Source organism: Puma concolor, chromosome B4 (genome assembly GCF_028749965.1).
Source record: "Puma concolor isolate L17-30 chromosome B4, mPumCon1.1.hap2, whole genome shotgun sequence".
Taxonomy (NCBI): Eukaryota; Metazoa; Chordata; class Mammalia; order Carnivora; family Felidae; genus Puma; species Puma concolor.
The window spans coordinates 126,925,378-126,952,424 of record NC_141673.1 but is presented as its reverse complement, the minus strand read 5'-3'; the positions used below and the strand labels follow the sequence as shown (position 1 = coordinate 126,952,424).

At 39.2% G+C, this 27,047-nt stretch overlaps 1 protein-coding gene across 1 annotated transcript in view; it reads left to right on the top strand.

The window, feature by feature from the left end:
- The first annotated feature begins 373 nt into the window (after positions 1-373).
- STAM (signal transducing adaptor molecule) overlaps positions 374-27,047 on the top strand; it is a 79,374-nt gene continuing 52,700 nt past the window's right edge. Inside the window, exons 1-2 of the mRNA XM_025930380.2 lie at positions 374-615; positions 22,087-22,171. Of these exons, the coding sequence (XP_025786165.2) occupies positions 576-615; positions 22,087-22,171 (125 nt within the window). The 5' untranslated portion in view covers positions 374-575. The remainder of the gene's footprint in view (positions 616-22,086; positions 22,172-27,047) is intronic.

Genomic DNA, 27,047 nt, shown 5'->3' with positions numbered 1-27,047 from the left:
CCAACGAAGGAGTTTCCGTCCCCCCTCAAGAGGGACTATAAAATCATGACAACTGATTGAGCCAGGGCCGAGCACGGGGTCTGGCTCAATCCTCACGCGACCCTTTTTCTTTCTCGGTCTCTGATTCACGCCTGGGCTCGGTAGTCGTCTTCGGCGCGCCTGGAGGACCCCGTCCTCCGGAGACTCCTGGCCAAAGCAAAAGCAGAAAACACAGGCATTATTCCTACTCTCGCGCACGACCGATCGAAAGTAGGGGTCCGGGAGAGGGGACTCTTTGGTGGGGCCTGATTTGGCGGGGCAGGTTCCAGGCAGGTCCTGAGCAGGCAGCGCCGAGGTCGCCTAGGTTCCCGACAGGCTCCGCGCGGCGGGGGCCTTGTCTGCGCCCCCGCTGTTGCCGCCGCCGCCGCCGCCGCTGCCGCGGTTGCTGGGGGTCGGTGAGAGGTGGAGCTGTCGCCAAGCCCGTGGAGTCCGTCTGTGTTGCTGTTTTTGCCTGAGGAGTCTTCCTTCCGAGGTCGCTCCCCGACTCCCGTGGTGTCGAGGGGGAGTCCCTGCGGACGCCTGGGCACGCAGCGGAGATGCCTCTCTTTGCCACCAATCCCTTCGATCAGGATGTTGGTAAGTGCTTTTGCCGCTCCCTGTCCGCCCCGCGCCGGAGTGCAAGCCCACCCTGCCTGCTGTGTGCGGGTGCCCCTGACCCGCTGGCCGGGGCTGAGTGCTTCTCCTTGCCCGAAGCTCCTTCTTAAAGAGTTTGGAGGAGGTTGGGGGCTTGGCTCACCCTCTTTGAAAGAAATGGGACTCAGAGAGCCTGCGAAATGGGCCTTGGACTAGCACTGTGGGTTTCAAAAGAACTGCTTCTGATGTCGAGGGCCTCGGAGGAACAGCTGGTGTAGCATCTGGTGCTGGGACAGTGCTTCTGGAAGAAGAGAGTTTGAGAGCCGAGCAATATGTCACCTAGGGTAGCATGATAAGCCCTCCAATAAAGTGTTTTCCCTGGACAAATGTTAAACGTTTGGAATAGGAGAATGTTTTGGGTTAGTTTCCTTAGGGGATTTAAAAAACATTTTTGTTGACTGTAGCGAGAGGAGAGAGCTTCTGTTGCAGGGTTGATTCTCAAAAATGTTAGGAGAGATGCAAATGGAATGCTTGGAAACGACTGAAACCGAATTTAGGACCGGAACCACTGTGCTGCATTTTTTAGCCTGGCTCTCAGTACTTTAAGAGGCGTGGAAGAGAACCTTAAATCTGAGAATGTTAATTCGTTTTGATTTTGAAATGCCTTTTTTGTTTTGTTTTTCTGTTTTCTGAATCGTTGGTCTTAGGTCCTGATCGTACCGACTCAACAGGTTAGTTTTTTGTTTGTTTCTGGTCTGAGGGTAATAATTACAGGACTTTGAGTTTCCTGGAGAAGAATTTTGGGGTGATTTGAATGCACTTAGGAACCAGTTTGGCATATAAGTGTGGAATGAAAGCAAGCCGTATACCATGACTAACTACCGTAGTAAAGAAATATAAGGACACCCTTTTAGACTTGCTTTTTATTTTTTAGTATAATTTAGTTACAAAAGGTAGGTGTTGAATTTTGCTTTTTAACTCTTCCTTAGAGTATGTCACTGAGTCTTGGAGGTTTGGGTTAAGACTAGAAAGGAGTTCACTTGGCCACTGCCTAGCTTGTAGTGAAATCATAGGCAAGTCACTTAAGCTCTCTGAGTCCCAGGGTGCTCATCTTTAAAGAGTGGAAAAACACATTATTTTTGTGATCAATGAAATAACATGTGTAGAGGATCTACTACGGTGCCTTTCTATAGTAGTCACCTACCAAATGATAGCTCTTTTTGGTTCCAGTTTCAATGAATGTCCTAAATCAGCAGTGGGTGGAACTTTAGAGATAGCCAATAATACTTAATAAATAATTGGAAAATCGCGTTTAATTCAGTAGGCACTCAGCACAAAGTCAGATCCCTGACTCACAGTAGTTCAACTTAACGATTTTCAAATTTAGGATGGTGTGATAGCGATATGCATTCAGTAGAAACTGTACTTTGAATTTTGAATTCGGATCTTTTCCCAGGAGAGCCAGATGCAGTCGGTATGATCCCCTCTCGTGATGCGAGGCAGTGGCTCCCATCTGCAGCTCCCAGTTAGCTGTGCAACCATGAGGGTAAACTCCCCATATACTTAGAACCATTCTGCATCCTTACAACCATTCTGTTTTTCACTTTCAGTACAGTATGCAATAAATTACGTGAGATAGTCAACATTTTACTATAAAATAGGCTTTGTATTACATTTTGCCCAACTGTAGGCTAATGTAAGTTTTCTGAGCACATTTAAGGTAGGCTAAGCTAAGCTGTGATGTTTGGTAGGTTAGGTATATTAAATGCATTTTTGACTTAGGATATTTTCAGCTTACTGTGGGTTGAGAGCTAACCCCTCATAAGTCTAGGAAGATCTGTATTTACAGGACACTGCCTCGGTGACATAAGAGAGTGATGAATAAGACATGGTTGCTGCTCTCAAGCAGTTTTATAACATTACAGTAATTTCTAGGGCAAATGTTCAAAATAATTTTTTTTAAGTTTATTTATTTTGACAGAGAGAGAGAGATGGGGGAAGGGTAGGGAGGGAGAGAGAGAGAATCCCAAGCAGGCTCCGTGCTGTCAAAGTGGAGCCTGAAGGAGGGCTTGAACTCACAAACCTTGAGATCATGACCTCAATCAAGAGTCAGATGCTTAACTCCTGAAACAATTTCTTAATATCTGCTTCTTTGGTTTCCAGAACTTTTATCTAGTTTTCATGGCTGTATATAATCTAGTTTTCAACTACATTCACTTTTATATCCTACTGACTTTTTGAACACACGTTTATATTGGGGTTAAACAAATTTCTTAAAGTCAGACTCTTTCCCAGTACCTTTACCACCCAATTCAAACACAAGCTCTGTCAGCCTTTATACTTTCACTTGTATTATTATGGCTTCCAAATTGCTGCACGTGCTCATGATTAAAGGCCAGCTCTGGGTCCAACTCGTTTTTGAAATTTTTTTTTTTTTTTTTAACATTTATTTATTTTTTTTTTGGGACAGAGAGAGACAGAGCATGAACGGGGGAGGGGCAGAGAGAGAGGGAGACACAGAATCAGAAACAGGCTCCAGGCTCTGAGCCATCAGCCCAGAGCCCGACGCGGGGCTCGAACTCACGGACCGCGAGATCGTGACCTGGCTGAAGTCGGACGCTTAACCGACTGCGCCACCCAGGCGCCCCGCCAACTCGTTTTTGAATCATTTCCTGATTACTCTAGCCTAAAGTTTCTTAGTGACACTTGACATTGTGGACCAGATAAATGTCTTTCTTTTGCAAGCCTATCCTGTGCAATGTAGGGAAGCCTATTCTGTGCAATGGAGGATGTTTAGCAGCATGCCTGACCTCTACCCAGTAGAGACCAGTGCGCCTACCCGCCGTCCCCCCCCTCCCCACACATGATTTTAAAAGTTTTCTGACATTACTAAATGTCCCCTGGGGGCACAAAATAGCTCCCAGCTGAGAACCACTCTTTTAGCCTACTGGAATCTTTGCCCTTTTCCAAACTCCTGCATTGCTTTCTGTCTTCACCAAATTATTTAGTATAAAAGATAGTTATATTCTGTACTATGTTTCTTAATTATTTTATTAATTGCAACATATTAGGTGCCTAATGTTCAATTGAGAATGTCTCACTTGAGCTTACTAGATAGTAAGCTTCTTGAGTGTAGGAACATTCCTTTGCTCCAGGAAAGCTTACTTTTTTTTTTTAATTATATTTTACAGAGAGAGAGAGAATGTGTGCGGGGGAGAGGGGTGGGTTGGGGGGGGTAGAGAGAGAGAGAGAGAGAGAGAGAGAGAGAGAGAGAGATCGTAAGCAGTCTCCAGTGTCCGCACGGAGCTCCACTGTGGGACTCCATCTCATAATCACGGCATCGTGAACTGAGCCGAAATCAAGAGTTGGCTGCCCAACCGACCAAACCACCCAGGTACCCCTGGGGAAGCTTACTTTTTAAAGTTAGTCCGGTTCTGTATTTGGATTAATTTGCTCCACATGATCCATATATCAAACTATCATGAAAGGTTACCTAAGTAGACCTGTCAGAGACTCCCAGTAAGTAACTCTTGGAAAGAGTCCTTTAGACTCCCATGTTAACTTTTTTACTAGTATGATATGTAGAATACTGTGTGTAGAATAAATTTAACAACATGCCTTCTTCTTTGTCCATCAATGAGTATGTGACATTAAAGTAGTCCTACTAACTCACTTGATTTAATTATAACTTAATGTTGTATTTGTACTTCTTCAAAATTAACTGTCTTTAGCTTTATTTATAAACTGAAATGGTGAATCAGAAATTCACTATCTGATTTATGTAATGTAACATTTTATACAAAGAGGCAAAATACTGGTCATAGCTTTTTCCTGGAAGAAATGCTGAAATGTGTTGTTAGAATGTGAGCTCTAAGAGGACAGAGATTTTTGGTTTGCTCAGTACTGTATCCCAAGCATGTAGGCCACTGTCTGCACTAATAAAACATTCAGCAAACATTTATTGAATAAATTAATCTTATTTTGGATGTTGTGTTTCTTGCTCAGTTCAACTGTTGAATTACAACAATAACTTATTCTATCGAGCTTTTATTTCAAAGTCCCTAGTGACTTCCATCTTGCCAAATCTAATGGTCAATTCCTAGTCTCTTTGTTGATCTCTTAGTTTTCGTCTTTGATATACTTTATTCAGTTGGTTTCCAGGACACCAAACTTTTTCTCATTTGCTGCTTAGCTCCATTTTAGTCTTTTTGGCTTTTCCTTTTGTGACCTTCAAATGTTGAACCAAACTTTAGGCTCAGTTCTAGAAATTCTTTTGACATTTTTCTTCTTGCAGTCTTACTAGACAATTTAACTTAGCATTAAGAATTCAGACCTTGGGGGCGCCTGGGTGGCTCAGTCGGTTAAGCGTCCCACTTCAGCTAAGGTCACCATCTCACGGTCCGTGAGTTCGAGCCCCGTGTTGGGCTCTGGGTTGATGGCTCAGAGCCTGGAGCCTGCTTCTGATTCTGTGTCTCCCTCTCTCTCTGCCCCTCCCCCGTTCATGCTCTGTCTCTCTCTGTCTCAAAAATAAACGTTAAAAAATTTTTTTTAAGAATTGAGACCTTGGAACTATACTGCTTGAATTCAATTCCTAACTTTGCTGCTTACCAGCAGTGACCTTGGGCTAGTTGCTTAGATGTTCTGTGCATCAGTTTCTTTATCTTTAATGTGGGCTATTGAGGTAAATGGTTCTTGGTTTTCTTACCTAAACCTTCTCTTTTCTTCATTCTTGCCTGTTTCAGTAGATGGCACCATCGATATTCCTGTCACTCATCTCTAATGTCTAGCTAGGAGTCATCATTGATTCTTCTTCTTTTTTCACATTCCACATCCATTCTGTCAGTAAGATCTTTGGCTCTACTTTAATCACTTCTCCTTTCCTTACCATTATTATCTTACTAGTCCAGTCATTGATATCTCTTTCATAGACTATGGCATGAGCCTTCTAGTTGGGCTGCACAATTGCCCCCTACAGTCAATTCTTATACAAAAAAGTCAGTGATCTTTTAAAAATCTTAGATAATGTCATTTACTTGCTCAGAACCCTCCAGTAGCTCCCCATCGACTTACAGGGAAATGCAAATTCCTTATTGTGGCCTACATTTAGGCTCCTTCCTGTGTCTCTGATATGATTTTGATCTCCAGACTCTATCATTCTAAGCCTCTTGGGTCAGAACACTCTGAGCTCTTCCCTGCCTCTGTCTCTGTATTGTGCTGTCTTTTTTGTTTAAAATGCCTTCCCCCCCAATATTTGAAGATCTTGATGTCCATTACATCCTTTAAGACTGTGTTCAAATGAGTTTCGAAGAGAAGCTTTCCCTAATTACTTTCTATAAAAAAAATCCATTTCTACCCTCTCATTCTGTTTCCTTGTTCCATTTTATTTTTCTTTATGGTATTCAACTACTTGACATTAATTGATTGTTCCCTGTATAAAATACAAACTCCACAGAATGAGAAAATTTCATTTCTAATTTTTTTTAATGTTTATTTATTTTTAAGACAGAGACAGAGCATGAATGGGGGAGGGTCAGAGAGAGAGGGAGACACAGAATCTGAAACAGGCTCCAGGCTCTGAGCTGTCAGCACAGAGCCCGATGTAGGGCTCAAACTCACGGACTGCGAGATCATGACCTGAGCCAAAGTCGGATGCTTAACTGACTGAGCCACCCAGACGCCCCGAGAAAATTTCATTTCTATTCCTAGTATCTTAGGGACAGTATCTGATACATAGTAAGCAGTCAATAAGTATTTATCAAATAATGAATTACTGATTTTTTTTTTTCATCTCCAGTCTTGTATTTCTATTGGGTATTTTGTTATCACCTAGAAATCAATCTATCAGAAAACTGAACTTATTTTCCAGTCTGGTTCTACCTTCATTATATGGTAAATATTTTACACTGTTATTAGTTGTCTTGATTTGAAACCCTAGAGGCATCTCTGAATTATTACCCTGCCTCTTCTAAACCATATCTTTGTTTTTGTGATAGTACTTTTGCATTCCTAATCAGAGTACTTTGGACCAGTTCATATCCTATAGACTTGGACATGGTTTTAGTCTGTTTTGTTAGTCCATTCAGGATCATAAATCACAGCCAGTTTAATTTTCATAAATGTTAATGCTACATTATTCTCCTGCAGTATGGTGTGATGGAAAGACCTTGGGCTCTGGGTTTAAATGGCAGCTGCAGCATTTGCTGTTAATAAATGGGCACGGTATGGACATGAACAAGTACAGAAGCCCTCTGCGTTCACTTTCCACCTCTGTAAATAGGGATAAAAATATCTACCTCATGGAGTTGTTATTAGGAATATTTATAAAAATACATGATGTTCTGATTCTTTTTTAAAAATTTTTTTTAACATTTATTCATTTTTGAGAATGAGAGAGACAGAGCATAAGCGGGGGAGGAGCCGAAAGAGAGGGAGACATAGAATCTGAAGCAGGCTCCAGGCTCCGAGCTGTCAGCACAGGGCCTGACGTGGGGCTTGAACTCATGGACTGCGAGATCATGACCTGAGCTGAGAGCTGAAGTCGGACGCTTAACCGACTGAGCCACCCAGGTGCCCATGATATTCTGATTCTTTACTGGAAATGAATATGCTTCAAATCTGGCTTGTTCAAAATCATATTTAAACTTTCCTTAAGTATTCTTTTCTTCTGTGCTGATGACTGGTACTTCAGTTTAGTCATGTATGTCTAGATTCTTGGGAGTCATTCTTGACTTCTGTAGTTGTAATTTTCTACGTTCCAGACAACAGACACATATGATCTACTCTGTGCCAGCACACGGATCATGCCCTTAAGGATTCTGGTGTTGCTATAATCTCTGAGCTTTATCTTCCTAACAGGTCTTGAATCCACATTCATTTTCCCTCCATTCATTCTTCCCCTCCTTTCTATTCTCATTGCCACTGCTAGGGCAGGTTTGGGTCACTGAGCTCTTAGATGAGTACATTAGCCTCCAACTGTTTCCCTGCCTCCAGTCTGTCCCCAGGAATTTTCTAGGTGGTTGATCGTGATATTTCGAAAATACAATATAATCATATGGCTCCAGTGATTACGGCATTTCAGTAAATCTACAGCTTTCACAGGAATTTGACTTTTCAGCCTAGAATGTAAAACTTGTTAGCACTTAGCTCCTTTCTTACCTCTTCATCCTCACGTTCCACTTTTGTTTCTCAAGGCATGTTTCTTTGTTGGTTTTATACCACTGCTTTTTCAGGTGTGGATCCTCTGGCCTCGCATAGCCTTCTCTTCATTAGTTTTCATTAGGGTTGTTTTAAGGATATGATGCGTGTAAAGCACTTAACACAGTACTTGCTATAGTAAGTAATGGACAAATTTTAGCTTCTCTCATGATAAAGTTAGAAGTAGCTGTGGAGCCTCTAGAGACTACTCAGATTCTAAGGGATGGGATTAGTTACTGTGAAAACATGCTTGGGGAGAAATGTGAAAATTTAGAATACAGGTCTATTAAAGGTCTGATAACCACTGGGTTAAGAAATTATACTCATTGTTTCTTCTGTTTTAATTTTATTTATCCTGTAAGGTTTTCTTTGTATAGCTTTTTAGGTTTTCATTTCTATTTTGTGCTTTTCTCTGAGATGCTTCCATGCTGTTCTTTTGACGCCTACTGATTCCTTTCTGGTTAGTAGAGCTTCAGATTGCTTTTCTTTATAAACACAGTTTCTAGTGGTCAGCGGGACTAGGGACATAAGATGAAACATTTTGAAAAATTGATAACCATAATCTCAAAAAGACAATAATTTCTTTGTCTTGCTTTTTCCATTAGCTCTTTTTGATGAACTATTACATCTCCAAACTGATTGACCTTTTTTCCCCCTATAGCCGGAACATGATGGGCAATCATCCTGTCAGCATTTCTTACCTCCCCAAATCTTTTATTAAATTTTCAAAAATGTTTATTTTAGAGAGAGAGAGAGAGCAAGCACACACAAGTGGGGGAGAAGGGCAGAGGAAGAGAGAGAGAATCTTAAGCAGACTCCATGCTCAGTGTGGAGCCTGACGTGGGGCTCCATCCCACGGCTCTGGGATCAAGACCTAAGCTGAAATCAGGAGTTGGACATTCAACTGACTGAGCCGCCCAGGCGCCCCGATTTAGCATAGCTCTTAAGGGCCCTAGGATTTCCATAATGGTGAACGAGCATTGGCTTCAATTTAGACACCAGCTGCATTAGCCTCTAACAGGAGGGTCAGCCTGTCTTTCAAAGCTTTGAAGCTAAGCATTGACTTCACTCTAGCTATGAAAGTCAGAATTGGCGTCTTCTGCCATAAGGCTGTTTTGTCTACATTGAAAATCTGTTTAGTGTAGCCACCTCCGTTATCTTAGTTACATCTTCTGGATAACTTGCTGCAGCTTATACTTCAGCACTTGCTGTTTCACCTTGCACTTTTGTCTTATGGACATGGCTTCTTTCCTTTTAAGGAAAGAAAACTCATGAAAACTCTGCTATCTTCTAACTTCTGCAGCTTCCTTACCTTTATCAGCCTTAATAGAATTTGAAGAGAGGACGTTCCTGGGGTGAGGCTTTGACTTAAGGGAGTGTTGTGGCTGATTTGATACTCTCTCCAGCCACTAAAACTTTCTCCATATCAGCAATAAAGCTGCTTCACTTTCTTATCATTTGTGTGCTGGAGTACTAGAGTAGCATTTTCAATTTCTGTCAAGAACTTTTCCTTTGCATTCACAACTTGGTTAACCGTTGGGTTCAAGACACCTAGCTTTTGACCTTTCTCAGCTTTTGACATACCTTCCTCACTAAGTTGAATCATATCTAGTTTTTTATTTAAAGTAAGAGATGTGGCTCTTCCTGTCACTTGAATACTTAGAGGTGATTGTTGAGTTATTAATTGGCCTAATTTCAATATTTTGTGTCTCAGAATAGGGAGGCCCCAGAAGAGAGAGGGAGAGAGAGAGAGAGAGAGAGAGAGAGACACGGAGAGAGGGGGGGAAGGAGGGAGAGAGATGGGGGAATGGCCATTCAGTGGACAGTCAGAACATACACATTTATCTATTAAATTCATTGTCTTACTATGGACGTGATTTGTGATGATCCAAAACAGTTAACAGTTGCAACATCAAAGATCACTAATCTTTGTATTCAGGCATACCTGGAAGGTATTGTGGGCTGGGTTAGAGACCACTGTAATAGAGTGAACATATCAATAAAGTGAGTCAAATGAATTTTTTTTGTTTCCTGGTGCATGTACAAGTTATGTTTATACCATACCATAGTCTATTAAATGTGCAATAGCATCACTCCTAGAAAGTAGTGCATACATCTTTTTTTTTTTACAAAATTTTTTTTTAATGCTTATTTTTGAGAGAGAGAGAGAGCGCAAGCAGGGGAGGGGCAGAGAGAGAGGGAGACACAGAGTCTGAAGCAGGCTCCAGTCTCTGAGCTGTCAGCACAGAGCCTGATGTGGGGCTCGAACTCATGAACTGCGAGATCATGACCCGAGCCGAAGTCGGACATTCAACCGACTGAGTAACCCAGGCACCCCAGTGCACACATTTTAATTAAAAAGTGCTTTATTACTAAAAAATGCTCACCATCATTTGAGCTTTTAGCAAATCATAATCACTAATCACAGATCACTGTAACAAATATAATAAAGAGTTTGAAATATTGCAAGAATTATCAAAATGTGACACATGGAAAAATGGTGCTGATAGACTTGCTCGAAGCTTGGTTGTCACAAACCTTCAATTTGTAGAAAAAGCATTATCTGCAGAGTGCAATGAAGTGAAGTGCAATTAAACAAGCTTTGTGTTAGGGTAAGGATAATCTGAGGATAAAGTGAGATCATTTTGAAGCTTTGAATTCTTTAGAAGCAAGTCTCTGTTTTTGCTTGTCACTTTTACCTTGCCTACAAACCCTGTTTTTGTCTTAGAAAATAGTTTTGATTTTGCTGTTCACAAAACCATGTTGAATTGTTACTAATAGTTTTTGTTCATCCGATTTAAAAATATTCGCTGTTTTTGTCACTGACAAAGAACTGTGCTATTGCTCTTGTTGATTGTGAGGCAGCATCTATAAAGAATTTGAATAGTTCTAGAGTTCTGACATGGGTTGCATTTCTCATCTCTAGAAGTTTGAGTCAGATCCTGATCCTGTTTATACATTGGAGAGTAAGAAGGTAGGTAGTTCACGAGTTTTCAGCAATCTGCTGACGTACTCCTGGGTACAACTTAATTCAGAACTGTAAGATCATACTCTGTTAATGGTTATAAGCAGTTTATATTTGATCAGACATAAAAATATCATTTCTAGTTAACTATTGAAGTTTTAGTAAGTTTTTTTTTTAAGTTTATTTATTTTGAAAGAGAGAGCACGCTTGCATATGAGAAGGGAAGGGGCAGAGAGAGAGAGAGAGAGAGAGAGAGAAAGAAGGAGAGAGAGAGAATCCCAAGTAGGCTCCACACTGATGCAGAGCTTGAACTCACGAACTGTGAGATCATCACCTGAGCCGAAATCAAGAGTCAGATGCTTAACTGACTGAGCCACTCAGGCATCCATAAGTTAAGTTTTAATAAGCTTAGCTATTATATTTTTAAATAAGATGGTAGAATTTAAGTGTTTTCTTGTTTTTGCACTATGTTTTTAAATGCATAAATGCGCTATGTTTTTTAAAAGGCTTGTTTGGCTACCAGTCAGTAAGGATGATGAATAAATTATTTAAATACACTATCAGATCAAAGTAATGACTTGATTTCCTTTTCTAAGATGAAGTAAATGTTAGACTGGAGGATATTGATCAGGATGAGTCACTCAGTTTTCTTTGGTTTCATAGGGGTTGGGGATCCATAGCGTCTCCTCAATTAGAGGAGGGTCTAATAGAGGTTGGGTCTCGCTGGGTCTCCTCAATTAGAGCAGTTCTACTTGGATTTGGTTTACAACTGAGTTTCTTTGAAGGTAAGATTTGCTTATAAAAGAATATTGAATGAGAGTGTGTGATCTTTGTCTATGTTAATGAGATGACTCAGCATGGAAGCTGGTCACTCTAGCTTAACCTTGTGATTAGACGGTTGAGACTTTGAATCATATGATATTAGCCAGATCCCCAGGGAGGAGTAGGAGGCCTGGAGATTGAGTTCCAGGAGGTGGCTTCATAACTTCGTAACGAAATGCCAATAAATGCTCTTGACACCAAATCTTGGTTGAGCCTCCTTGTTGGTGATGCACATTTATGTTCCAGGAGGATGATGTGTCCTGAGGGTACAGAGGCGTTGGGTTTGGGATTGTTCCAGACCTTACCCTGTGCAAGAATCTCTTCACTGGCTGGTACAGATTTGTATCTGTTGTAATAAAACTGTAATCATAAGTACTTTTCTGAGTTCTGAGTTGTTACAGTGAATTAATGAACCTGAGGGGGATAATGGGAACCCTTGAATTTGTAGCCAGTTGATCAGAAGTGCATTTGACCTGGGAACCCCTGCGCTTGTTGCTTGTGTGTGAAGTGCGGGGAAACTTGTGGAGTTCTGTGCCCACAACTCTGAACAGAACAGAAGGTAGCATCACAGTTACATTGTGGAGGGTTTCCTGTACTGAAAAGTAAAATTTGAAAATTATTGAGGTAGATGCTATTAAAGGTCTCTGTGTTTCTGTGACTTTTATGGATTCATATTGTGATTGCGTAAGTTTAGTATTTATTAATTACTTAGGCTGAGAACATGAATATTGAAAAAACTGCCCAAAATAGAAATGGTTGTTGTTTTCAAGGGATTTACAGTATATTATGTAAGCTTGAACAGTGACAGGTAAATTTGACTCAGTTATCCTCTTGGTATACCCGCAGCCCAAATGAAATTAAATAGCATTTCAACATTTGCTTTCTAAATAACCTGTTTAGTTTCCAAAGTACTGTTCAGTTCTCATTCTATTTTCTTCTTTTCCCCTTTCAAACTATTTTCACATATGGGTAGTATTCATTTTTGTCTGAAAGTCCAGCTCTGGTTAGGTTATTTATTTGCTGGAAATTTTATTGGCTCTCTGTTTCTTGAATTAAGACAAACACAACATCTTGTATTTTAGGTTTTTGAGTGATTCCAACCTTTCACAACATAGTCTCTATTGTATCTAGCCTAGATTCTTTGTTATGCTTCTCTTCTGTTTTTATAACTTCACTCTTTACTGTACTTACTGTATATTTACTATACTTAAATAGAAACAAAAGAGTTTGCTATTAATCCTGTTCTCTTCTTAGTTTCTTTTTTTTTTTTTTAAATTTTTTTTTCAACGTTTTTATTTATTTATGGGACAGACAGAGACAGAGCATGAACGGGGGAGGGGCAGAGAGAGAGGGAGACACAGAATCGGAAACAGGCTCCAGGCTCCGAGCCATCAGCCCAGAGCCTGACGCGGGGCTCGAACTCACGGACCATGAGATCGTGACCTGGCTGAAGTCGGACGCTTAACCGACTGCGCCACCCAGGCGCCCCTTTAGTTTCTAAGTATATCAAGAAGCCTTTCCGGTTTCTCTTTCTCTCTCCCCCCCAGGTCTTTACCTTTTTTTAAGCTTGCTTGGGCTTTCCATTTTTTTCTGTGACACTTTTTCTGTCATCTATTTAGGTCTCTATCGGCTGGTTTCATTTCTTTTTTTAGAGTCGAAGCTACTTCAGATGGAGCCTGGCATAGATTAGAAACTTATTCCATTTTGTTGAATGTCTGTCCAAATGTTGTAATTTCCTGCAAATAAGTTACCTAACCAAGATCTCAGATGTATTAGACATTTGTATTCTTATACAAGGAATTCATTTGTGTGAATAACCTGCTTTTGTTATTTTCCCTATTCGAAGACGGTAGGATGATTAGGTATAGGTACCCACTACTCGTTGGTGACAACTCACTGCCAGCGTCTGGTGGCAGTGACTGACTAGTAGGTGTTGCTCTATCCCTTGGGGCTGTGCTGTGGATCAGAAGTTGTAAGCCTGCAAAGAATTTGGACAGAGTTGGCTGCTTGCTCTTTTCTGCTTTAAACCAGCTCTGACCTCCAGCTCTCAGTAGTAGATCAAAATGGCGGAAATGAGTATCATTGTTGAACCAGGCTGCAGGGCGTTGAGGGGATGTGGAGAGCAGGAATCTCACTGTCATCACCAAGACCAACCCTTGCAGGTAAGAATCTTGGTGTGGATCAGGCCTCTCACTCCCAACCCATCTTAGGTTAAAAAAAATGAAAATGTTAGTTGGGGTCATGATGATGCTGTCTTTTAAACTATCTGTTCTTAAATTAGAGTGCTCCCGTCAAGACAGATTATGTCTACTTCTGTACAGATTTTGTTTCAGATTTCTTTTGAAATTTTTTCCCTCCTACATAGGCTCTTGTTTATTCTAACTTGCCGTATTCTGCTTTTTTCTCTTTTTCTTTTTTCTTTCTTTTTTTTTTTTTGTTTTCTGTATTTGTTTTGTCTTTTCTTGTATCTTCTATGTTAGAAGATTCTCTCAGATACGTGATAATCCTTGGTTGTTTGCCCATGGTTAATACCAGAGAAATAGAAAACACTTCAGAAGCCGTAATCATGTGGTTAGGCCTTATAAACTGAACTTCATTATAGGTTGCTGTGGTATGCCATTTACTGTGGAACTTCCCTCTACCCCTTCATATCATGATCTTGAGTGTGTTTAGGTGTTTCCTCTTGGGCTGACCTGGAATCCCCAGAGAGCAGTCCTGTAAGATGAAGGTGAGGGGGTAGAATAGAATAATTTCTCAGAGGGCAGATATTTGATGCAGGGCGGGGGTAGGATTCAAGACCACCCACTCCCAGCCCCCCAGGTCTAGAATTCACCAGGACTCATAGGACTCAACATAGAACAGCTACGATTTATTACAGTGAAAGGACTCAAAGTTCAGTCAGCAGAGGGAAAGGGCACATGAATGAAGTCCGGGAAAACCAGACACAAGCTTCCTTGGGTCCTCTGCATAGGATATAGTTAATTGCCCCAGCAGTGAGTTGTGACAACATGTATGAAATGTTGCATCCAGGGACGTTCATTAGAGACTCAGTGCTTGGGCTTTTATTGGGAGCTGATCTTGTAGGCATACTCTACTTGGCATGTAACCCAAACTCCCACAAGGAAAGCAGGTATTCAGCAAAAACCATAGTGTTTGTACGTTTGTACAACCAGTTTAGACATAAGGAGTCAGTCTTCTCAGTTCTGTGAATGGTGGGAACTTTCCCTAAACCCAAGTTCCTGTACACAGGCAATGCTTGTAAGCAGGCCCTTTAAAGGATACCAGTCAGGAAGGCTTCTGTGTTAAACTCCTTTTTTCACAGCAAGTATCAGCATTCATGCAGTTGCTTAATTCATCTATTTATTAATTTTTTAAAAATGGACTTTATTTTTTAGAGTGGTTTTAGATTCACAGAAAAATTCAGCAGAAGGTCAAGAAATTTCCTATATCCCTCCTGCCCCCACATACGCACAGCCTCCCCAACTATCAGCATCTTGCAGCAAAGTGGTATATTTGTTGTAGTCTCTTAACCCACATATGCCTGTCATCATCACCCCAATTCCACAGCTTACATTAGCATTCACTTTTGGTGTTGTATCTGCCAAGGGTTTTGACAAATACATAATAACATGTGTCTACCGTTGTATGCAGAGTAGTTCACTGCCCCACACAACCTGTGTGCTCCCCCTGTTTCTCTTCCCCTCCCTCCAGCTCCTGGCAACCACTGATTTTTTTTTTACTGTCTCCATAATTTTGCCTTCTTTCGAACGTCATATAGTTAAAAACATGCAGTATCTGGTTTTTTCACACTGGCTCCTTTCACTTAGTAGTACGCCTTTAAAGTTTGTTGTGTTTTTTTTTTTCAACGTTTTTATTTATTTTTGGGACAGAGAGAGACAGAGCATGAACAGGGGAGGGGCAGAGAGAGAGGGAGACACAGAATCGGAAACAGGCTCCAGGCTCCGAGCCATCAGCCCAGAGCCTGACGTGGGGCTCGAACTCACGGACCGCGAGATCGTGACCTGGCTGAAGCCGGACGCTTAACCGACTGCGCCAGCCAGGCGCCCCAGTTTGTTGTGTTTTTTAATGGCTCGTTAGTTCATTTTTATTTTTTACCACTGAATAATATTTCATTGTTCTAATGTACCTTATTTTATCCATTCATCTACTGAAGGATGTCATGGTTGTTTCCCAAGTTTTGGGTATTACGAATAAATCTGCTGTAAATATCCCTGAACATGGAATATCTTTCCGTTTATTTAATTCTTTGATTTCTTTCATCATAGTTTTGTAGTTTTTCTCATATAGATCTTACACGTATTCTGTAGATTTATACTCATTTTTATTTTATTATTTTTTTATTGTTTATTTGTGAGAGAGTGAGATAGAGTGTGAAAAGGGGAGGGGCAGAGAGAGAGGGAGACAGGCTCTGAGCTATCAGAAGCAGGCTCCAGGCTCTGAGCTATCAGCCCAGAGCCTGACGCGGGGCTCAAACTCATGGAACGAGAGATCATGACCTGAGCCGAAGTTAGACACGTAACCAATGACTGAGCCACCTAGGCACCCCAAGTATTTTATTTTTTTGAGTGCTAATATAAATGGTATTGTGTTTTTAATTTAAACTGACACTTGTTTGTTGCTCTTGTGTAGGAAAGCTATTGACTTTTCTGTAATTAACCTTGTATCCTACAGTTTTGCCAAAATCATTTATTATTTCTAGGAATTTTTGTTGTTGATGATGTTTTTGGATTTTCTACATAGATGAACATGTCATCTGTGAAGAAAGACAAGTTTATTTGTTCCTTCTTAATCTGAGTACTTTATATATGTGTGTGTGTGTGTGTGTGTGTGTGTGTATGTATGTGATGTATCTGTTTTTTTTTTTGTTTTTGTTTTTGTTTTTGTTTTTTTTGCATTAGCTAGGACTTCCAGTATGGTGGCAAAAAGATATGGTGAGAGAAGACATCCTTGCCTTATTTCTGATCTTAGTGGTAAAGCTACTAGTGTCTCACCATGAAATATATTAACTATAGATGTTTTTGTAGATGTTCTTTATCAAGTTGAGGAAGTACCCTTTATTCCTAGTTGGCTGAGAATTTTTATCCTGAGTTGTTAGACTTTGTCAGATGCTTTTTCTGAGTTTATTGATAAGATCATGTGATTTTTTTCTTCTTTAGTTGTCAGTGAGATGGATTACATTTATTGATTTTTGAATACTGACCCAGCATTGCATACCTGGGATAAATTCCATTTGATTGTGAAGTGTAATTCTTTTTTATATATTGTTGGATTTGATTTGCTAATATCTTGTTAAGAATTTTTGCATCTATGTTCATAAGAGATTCTAGTCTATAGTTCTTTTTCCTGGTAATGTCTTTGTCTGGTTTGGTAGTAGGGTAGTATTGTTTTCATAGAATGATTTCCTGTTTCTGTCTTCCAGATGAGATTGGAGATAATTGGTATAATTTTTTCTTTAAATGTCTGGTAGAATTTAACATTAACTTCTCTGTGCCTGATGCTCTCTGTTTTGTAAGGTTATTAATTATTGGTTCAATTTTTTTTTTTTTTTTTTTTTTTTTTTGGTGAGAGAGAGAGTGCAAGCGGGAGAAGGAGACACAGAATCCAGGCTCCAGGCTCTGAGCTGAGAGCTCTGAGCCTGATGCAGGACTCGAACTCACAAACCATGAGCTCATAACCTGAGCTGAAGTTGGGCACTTAACTGACTGAGCCACTCAGGCACCCCTGTTGGTTCAGTTTTTTAAATGTGGTATTCAGATTGTCTTTTTTTTTGTATGTGTGTACTGTGACAGATGTGTCTTTCAAGGAATTGATCCACTTTATCTGAGTTATTAAATTTGTGGGCCTAGAGTTAGTCATAATTCTCATTTGTGGTTTTCCAACACTGCTGAGCAGCTCTCTGCTTCTCAGTGGATAACTGACCAGTGTCCCACTAATTTAACTCAATTTTGACACTATCTATCTGCCTGGAAATAATGTCAGATCCCACAGGTTAAGGGCTCGGTCCCACAAGACTGTCCTCACTCTCCACTTCAGATGCCAATCAAAGTCTAGGATATGACCTGTGCTTCTTACTGATTGGCTATAAATTGGAGGTTCCCATGATCCTCTCAATATTATTGAGCCATAGTAATGTTCGTATTACTTTAATGTTTGTGAGATCTGTAGTAACATCTCCTTCATTTCTGATATTAGTTATTTGTATCTTCTCTTTATTTTTTTCTTTTTCAACTATCAATTTTATCGATCTTTTCAAAGAACCAACTTTTGGTTGTATTGATTTTTCTCTATTTTCTTTTTTCAGTTTCATTGATTTCTGCTCTAATTCTTTTCTTCTGCTTACTTTGGATTTAATTTGCTCTTCTGGTTTTCTAAAGTGGAAGCTTATGTTAGTGATTTTAGATTTTTTTTCTAATGTATGCATTCAAAGCTGTAAACTTTTCCAGTATGCATAGATTTCAACTGTATCATACGAATTTGGTATGTCGTACTTTCATTTTCATTTAGTTGAAAATATTTTAAAATTCTCTTGAGATTTCTTCCTTGACTGTGTATTACTTCGAAGCATGTTATTTAATCTCCATATATTTTGTGATTTTCTAGCTATTTTTTTGTTAATAATTTTTCATTTAATTCCATTGTGGTCCTTGAGCAGACATTGTAAGATATCTAATCTTTTAACATTTATTATCGTGTGTTTTATGGCCATGCAGTGTATTTTGGTGAATATTTCATGTAAGCTTGAGAAGAATGTGTATTCTGCTGTTGTTGGATAGTCTGTAGATGCCAATTATGTTCAATTGTCTGATGGTATTGTTGAATTCTACTTTGTCCTTACTGATTTTCTGCCTGTTGGATTTGTCCATTTTTTTTATAGAGGGCTGTTGAACTCTCCAATTATATTAGTGACTTCATTTATTTACCTTTGCAGTTCTGTTACTTTTTGACATTGTTATTTTAACATTCTGTAATTAGGCATGTACATAGTAAGGATGTTAGGTCTTTTTTGGAGAATTAAACCCTTTACCTTATGTAATGCCTCTATCCCTGGTAACTTTACTTGCTCCCAAATCTGCTCTAAAATTAATGTAGCTACTCCCACTTTCTTTTAATTGATGTTAGCATAGTATCTCTTTCTCCATCTCTTTATTTTTAATGTTTATGTGTCTTTGTATTTAAAGTGGGCTTCCAGTAGACAAAATATGTTGCATCTTGTTTTTTTATCACTTTGATAATATTTGTATTTAGACCATTAACATTTAGACCATTAATGTGGTATTGTTGGATTAATATCTACCATATCTGTTACAGTTTTCTAGTTGTAGCCCTTGTTATTTTTTCCTATTTTTTCTTCCACTTTTTCTTTTTTTTTTTTTTTTTGCCTTTTGTGACTTTAAGGCAACATTTCATATGATTCAGTCTTCTCACTTTTGTAGCATATTAATTAACTTCTATTTTTGCTATTTTTAGTGGTTGCTCTTTCAAATAACATACCACTTCACTGGTAGTGCAGGCAAGTGAAACGAATAATGAAATATTCATAGTTCCTCTCTCCTTTTCCTGATATCCTTGCTGTCATTTATTTCCCTTTTATGGAAACATACATACACCCTATCCTATATCATTTTCTTCTCTCTGAAGAGCTCTTTTTTTAAACATTTTTTTTGCAAGGTGAGTTTATTGGCAACAAATTTCTTTAATGATTCTTTGAGAAAGTCTTTATTTCTGCTTTCCTCTTGAAGAATAATTTCACAGGGTACATAATAGGTTGATGGTTATTTTCTCTCATTGCTAACTATTTCACTCCATTTCCTCCTTGTTTGCAGGGTTTCTGAGATGTCAGATGTAATTCTTATGTTCACTCCTGTTTAGACAAGGTATTTTTTTCTGCTGATTTCTTTTTATATTTTTTTCTTTATCATTGATTTTTTTGCAGCTTGAAAATGATATAACTAGGTGTAGTTTTTTGATATTTATTGTGCTTGGTGTTCTTGGAGCTTCCTGGACCTGTGGTTTGATGTCTGACATTGGTTTGGGGAAATGTTGAGTTGTTTTTGCTTCAAGTATTCTGTTTCTTTCCTCTCTGCTATTTCTTTATTTCTAATGTTTATTTTGGGGTGGGGGCTGACATGGGGCTCAAACTCACAAACCTTGAGATCATGACCTGAGCCCAAGTTGGACGTCTAATCAACTGAGCCACCAGGCACCCCTCCTCTCTGCTCTTTCAATTATGTCTACGTTTGACTTTTTGTAGTTTCCTACAGTTCTTGGATGATCTGTTGCAGGTTTTTGTTTTTTTTTTTTCTTCCAGTCATCTTTTTTTTTCCTCTTGCTTTTCAGTTTTGGAAGTTCTTCTTGACATATGTGCAAGTCCAGAGATACATTCTTCAGCCATGTCCAAGTCTGCTGATGAGTCCCATCACAGGCATTCATTTCTATTAGACTGTTTTTGATCTCTAGCATTTCTTTTTGATTCTTTCTTAGAATTTCCTTTTTTTTTTTTTTTTTTGCTTTTTTTCCATTTCTTTGCTTACAATATGTTCTTGCATATTGTCTCCTTTTTCCTTTAGAGCTCTTAGCATATTAATCAGAGCTTTTAAAATTCCTTTTCTGATAATTCCAACATTTCCTGTCATGTGTGAATCTGGTTCTAATATTTACTCTTCAAACTGTGATTTTTGTTTTATACGGTGGCTTGCTGAAAGCTAGACCAGTTGTAATGGTAAGATGTTAGGTAAGAAGAAGTGTTCTGTAGTCTGGTGGGTAGGTAGTCTTTTAAAATGAGCCTTTGCCCCTGAGGTGTGAATTTCTCCCATGCTCAGCTTTTTCTTCCCTCTTAGGTGGGAAAGGATTGCCAGATGGGCTGCAATTGGGTAATCCCCTTACAAACATAAGGCTGGAGCAGACTGGAGTTGGGAATTTCCTTTACCCTAGGTGGGTTAATCTCTGGTAAAACACTAGTCGGTTAGGTGCTAGTTAAAATAATTAACAGGTAGGCCTTGTTAAGAAGAGAATGCTCTGGTGTATCTCACAGTGGTTATCGTCTCCCTTCCTCTGCTGAAAAATAGAAAATTTTCTCTGGTGTTCACCTTGAGATCCTGGGAGAGCTTATGGAAGTAAAATTTGCAAAAATGCAGTAACTCTCTTGTGTCCGGGCCCCTTTGGATTTTAACTCAGAATTGTGCACATTTAGCTTCCAGCAATTTGGCTGTTAAAATTTAGATCTATGGTACTGGTTTCTGGTGACGTTTCTGCTCACGGGTTTCTGCTCTGTTTTTCTATGTATCCATCTATCTGTGTGTCTCTGATTTTGGGGACAGCATTTGTCCTGTGATCCCACTTCTGAGGGATCTAAGAAGAGTTGTTTTCACTTTATTTAATAGCTTTTTACTTGGTTGGTTGGAGTGGTAACTTCCAAGTTCCTTAAGTGCTGTACTGGAAACTAGAAGTAATTCCTTATTTTTGGTGCTTATGTGTCAACTGTGCCTGATGTCTCTTTATCAAGGAAACCTTTCTTTATCTTCAGAAAGCAAATCATTCATTTACTCAGGTGGGTGGGAGAGAAGTGGTTGCAAGAGCTTTCGAATAAGGAAGGCAAAGTAGGTGCCTACCTACATTTCCCAGAGCATTAACCCATTGTCCCTAAGTCCTTTCTTCTCCACTATCAGCTGTAGGCATTACCTTCTGCTACTAGGACATGACTTTTCTGAGAATTCGGTGGTGGAAAACAGGCTGGTTCTTAAGCTCTTTTGTTACTGCCAGTATATGACGCACCTTTTTTGGGTCTTCTAAGTAGGTGCCACATGCTTATATTGTTATATAGTTTTTGAGGAATTGTTGCTCATGTTTTTCTTGTCATTGTGTGTTTGCTTCAAAAATCCTTTTGCTGTAATTAAGGGAGGGAGCTTAGTGAGATGATGGACTCAATGTATGGGGTACCTCTGTTGATGTTTTTAATTTAGTTTGTCAAGTTTTTATTTAATGGAAAATACTCAGTTAAAGCTTGGTTTTCTTTTGTTCATTTTTTCCCCCTTCCCCATGTCAGACACGAAAATCAACAAAATCATATAATTTAATTACCTGAAACATTTTGGTAGAGATTTGTCATGTTTCTTCACTGGCAAGTAAAACTAAGAATTATTTGATAATGAAGGTATTTCTTATTTTAGTCTTTCTGTGTGTGGAAAAGGGTAGACCTGTATGTAGTTTTTTTTATAAATAAGCATCAGTGGCCTATTTATTATATTAAGTAACAAGCAACTGAAGTGTTTATCGGGAAAATGGTTGTAATAGACAGTAAGGTGCTCCTACCCCCTTTTAAAGATGGACTTGAACATTTCATTGAACACACTCCTGGCAGCCATTCCTATTTGTTGCTGATACTTGATTTTATCACAGTTTATTAATTTGTGATCATTTACCTCTTAAAGATTTTTAAAAATGATATGTCTATGCTTTCTTTCCATAATACACAGAGAAAGCAACCAGTGAGATGAATACTGCTGAGGATTGGGGCCTCATTTTGGATATTTGTGACAAAGTCGGTCAGTCTCGCACTGGGTAAGTGTTGCAGAGTTTCAAAGGAGCTTTATTTATTCTCTTTATTAACGTGAATAAAATGAGAGCCACAAGGTAAAGCATATTACAAATTAGTTTGAGAATTTTTGGCCGGCAAGATTTGAGGAATCATCCCATTTAAGTTACTCTTTATGACCATTTAGGGTAACATGACTGGTAACAATGTTGCTATTTTAATTACCCTTGTCCATAGTTGCTTCCTGAAGTCTAGCTTTTCCCACTGATTTTTAAAACCATTAGTGATTTCTCAGTTTCATGGTTATTTTTCAGTTCTTTTCTTCTTTGTCATATCTGCAACATTGCACCTAATTGAAAAGAGTGGCTATGAAAGAGAGTTTTAGGACAGTATAATCCTAAACTTTTTGGCGTAAAGCCTAATACAGAGCTTTCAATACAGCAAATGGATTAACAACTGGTATACAGATTAATAGTTTCCTTAATTCCTGGGCTAATAATGTCAGGTTATTAGTAGCCTCATTTACCCCTTTGTGCCACAAAAATACTGTCTTGTTTATGTACTTGGTTGTGAAAAATGTAAGAGAGCATTGCTGTATTATACTTGATTCTTGTGGTGCCAATCTTAACCCTCTGATGATGCTTTCTTTGGCTCTCCTTCCTTCCCTTCTAAATATATGCTTCCTTAAACTTTCTTTGATCCATTTTTTCCCTAATACTTTTTTCTTTTCTAGTACTTTTTTGTTTTAAATCTTACAACTTCTTTATATCTTTATATGGGTGACATCTCTATTTTCAGTTGTGATTTTTCTCACTCTAGCACTAGTCTTGAGGACACATCATTGTTTCTGGACATGATACTGTATAAGCTTTCATCTCAACATGTAGAAACCTGAAGTCATGTCTCTTTTTGCTTTAAACCTTTTTTCCCCTCGTTTGTTCCCTGTCTCTGTTAATGACAAGATTATTTCATTTGTTCTTAAAACCTCAGAGTCACCTCCACGTTAATATTGTTGAGAAATTCTGTCAGTCTGCCTCCATAGTATCTCTCAAAAGTGTTGATATTTTGAAGTTTCCTCAGTTAACTTCTTGAGCATAGCCAAACCAGGCAGGGGCAGTTTGTCCTCAAGGTCTTTCTACCCCTTCAGTCAAGCCCTTTTTGGCCCATAACATGCAGCCCTTGTCCCCAGAACAGCCAAGTTCCCCAAAGCGTGGCCTCCACATGTGGCCTCATCCATATCCCCTTTGTTGTTATTACATATTAGCATGCTGAGTCCTTTTCTGACCTGAGTCCTGACCCTGTTAGTTCCTTAATTTAATTGGAATTGGAGTAGCTACTGTTTGCTACGGATCTATTCCTTTTTCTCTATTTCTGTTGGTCCCATTTTACGTGAGACATTCGCTACCGTGCCTGGACTAGTGAATTAACCTTCTGATGTTTCTTTCTATTTCCATTTTTTTCTGTCCGCTTCTTATATCTCGTTACCATATAACAACTCCTCCCATGTTACTCCCCTCCCTTCTGCACTCAGTTAAGTCTGACCTCCCTCTAGGCATCTGGCTCTCTTATTTTCCATTTATTTTTCCCCTGAGTACCATTTTTTTCAACTCAAGCTTTTCAGTTGCCAGTGCTTTTCTACCTTAGTTTAATGCTTTTGGTCATTCTATTCCTTTAGTGTGAAATATTTTATTCTCCCATTTTCTGTCTCTGTGTCTCATATCCTTGCAGGCCCAATGTAGATACCATTTCTCCTAGAAGCTTTCTTTATCCCCTTTGCTGCAGATCATATCACGGTCCTGTGAATCCTCAAAACACTCTATCAAAATCACTCTTATTTTTGTTTTGTTTGTGTTGTAGTAACTTATATCTATCTGGTAGGCTTAGATTTGTAGAGTAGACAGGTCCGTGAATTTTTGTTGTGCAGAGGAAAGAAGCAGCTAGCTGAGTGGTTGAGAGCATGGACTTTGGAGTGACACTGCCTGGGTTCACATCTGAGCTCTGACCACTTTCCTTGTTTGCTATGGAGGATTAAAAATAGCATCTTCTATGTAGGGGGCAAATTGTCAGTGTGAGATTGGTTAACATGTGTAAAATGTTTATAGTCGTACCTGGCATGTGGTTAACTGGGTGCAACTTTAGCTCTTTTTGATTCAAGTTCCAGTTTTCTGACAGTTTGTCCCTTAAACACTAGGTATCAACCTAGCTGCATCCCTGTATATTTTGGAGATACAAGTTTTATCTGGTATTTCAGTTACTAAGTCCCTCTTCTCTTCATTCTGTCAGTTTTCTTTTTATGTTGATAAAGATAAATTTGATATTCCATTTTGTAGTCACCTTTTATAATGGGTTAGTTGCTTGAAATGCAAAGATTAAACTCCCTGTCATTACTAGAAATATTTCATATTTTTCCAATTAAATAATTTATAATCTATCTGAAATTCTGTGTAATGTACAATGAAGCTGAAGAGATCAGTTTGTTTTTCTTCATGTTAACATTATTTTCCTAGTAACATTTATTTGTTATTCTTTCCCCTATTTTTTTCTTGTAGTGAGAACTTTTAAGTCTACTCCCTTTGCAACTTTAAAATTACGATAAAGTATTGTAACTGTACTCTCCATGCTGTAATTGCATCCTCAGAACTTACTTGTAACTGGAACTTTGTACCTTTTGACCACCTTCACCTACTTCACCTCACCCCCATTCCCCACCTCTGGAAACCATGAACCTGTTCTCTATTGCTGTGAGTTCAGTTTTATTAGATGTCACATATCGGTGAGATCATATAGTATTTGTCTTTCTCTGACTTATTTCACTTAGCATAATGCCCTCAAGGTCCATCTATGTTGTCCTTATATATTTAATATGTCTTAATTTAATGGCAACCCTCTTGCACTGCTGGTGGGAATGCAAACTGGTGCAGCCGCTCTGGAAAACAGCATGGAGATTCCTCAAAAAATTAAAAATAGATCTACCCTCTGACCCAGCAATAGCACTGCTAGGAATTTACCCGGATTCAGGAGTGTTGATGCATAGGGGCACTTGTACCCCAATGTTTATAGCAGCACTCTCAACAAGAGCCAAATTATGGAAAGAGCCTAAATGTCCATCAACTGATGAATGGATAAAGAAATTGTGGTTTGTTTACACAATGGAATACTACTTGGCAAGGAGAAAGAATGAAATCTGGCCATTTGCAGCAATGTGGATGGAACTGGAAGGTATTATGCTAAGTGAAGTAAGTCAGTCAGAGAAGAACAGATACCATATGTTTTCATTCATATGTGGATCTAGAGAAAGTTAACCGAAGACCATGGGGGAGGGAAAGGGGAAAAAAAGTTACAGAGAGGGAGGGAGGCAAATAATAAGAGACTTGTAAACACTGAGAATAAGGGTTGATGGGGGGTGGGGGAGAGGGGAAAGTGGGTGATGGGCATTGAGAAGGGCACCTGTTGGGATGAGCACTGGGTGTTGTGTGGAAACCAATTTGACAATAAATTATGTTAAAAAATAAATATATAAAAATAATTCATAGAATTCAAAAAAGGTCTTTGTAGCTTTAAAAGCTGTGTTCCATTTGTGTTTTTTAAATATAATATCAATAGTTTAGACACATGCTCATTTTTTTTTCGTATTTATTTTAGATAGCTGTCATTATATTGCTGAATATTTCAGCTATCTTTTGGGCATTTATTATTTTTTTTTTAATTTTTTTTTCAACGTTTATTTATTTTTGGGACAGAGAGAGACAGAGCATGAACGGGGGAGGGGCAGAGAGAGAGGGAGACACAGAATCGGAAACAGGCTCCAGGCTCTGAGCCATCAGCCCAGAGCCCGACGCGGGGCTCGAACTCCCGGACCGCGAGATCGTGACCTGGCTGAAGTCGGACGCTTAACCGACTGCGCCACCCAGGCGCCCCTCTTTTGGGCATTTAAAAAAAGTGTTTACGTATTTTGAGAGAGAGAGAGTACTAGAGCTAGCGGGAGAGGAGCAGAGAGAGAGAGGGAGACAGAATCCCAAGCAGGCTCTGTGCTGTCAGCACAATGCCTGACCTGGGGCTCGATCCCACAAAGAGATCGTGACCTGAGCCACAATCAAGATATGCTTAACTGACTGAGCCACCTACACGCTCTTCTTTTGGGCATTTTAATTGACATTGTGCAATTTTTATGAATTTACTTAGGGAGTATTTTCAACTTTGCTAATTTAAACAATGAAGTGTAGCTCTGTTTGTGCTTTTTATTTTTTTGTTTATTTTTGAGAGAGAGACAGAGCACAAGTTGGGGAGGGGCAGAGAGAGCAAGGGAGACACAGAATCGGAAGCAGGCTCCTGACTCCGAGCTGTCAGCACAGAGCCCAACGCAGGGCTCAAAACCATGAACCTTGAGATTGTGACCTGAGCCGAAGTCAGACAACTGAGTCACCAACTGAGACCAACTCAGTCAACCAACTGAGCCACCCAGGCGTCCCTAGTTCTGTTTGTCCTTTCAAGTAGTCTTTTCTCCTTTCCTCTTCTCTCTTTTCCTTCCACTTGTATTTCCTCCCTTAACATTTATTTCTTTCTGATTCCTTTAAATCCTCATTAAGTTAATTTCCAAGCATTTGTTTATTTATATGAATGTAATATGTCTTCACAGCTCTCATTAATAAAGAATTGTTTGAAAAGGATTAAATAGTAATTGAGATGCTATTCTGATATTGAGCTTTAAAAAAATTTTCAAACTCTTAGTATTTGTTCATGTGTGATTTCTCTTTAAGAATAATGTTTTATATTTATCCAGGTGCATTTCACTTTTTGTTGTAACTTGGTAATTTCATAATAGGAAGTGGTAACCATTAGGGCCACCTATTAGGACTTTTCACAGGCCCTGGGCACTTTTGCCTTCATGGGTCCATTTCTCCA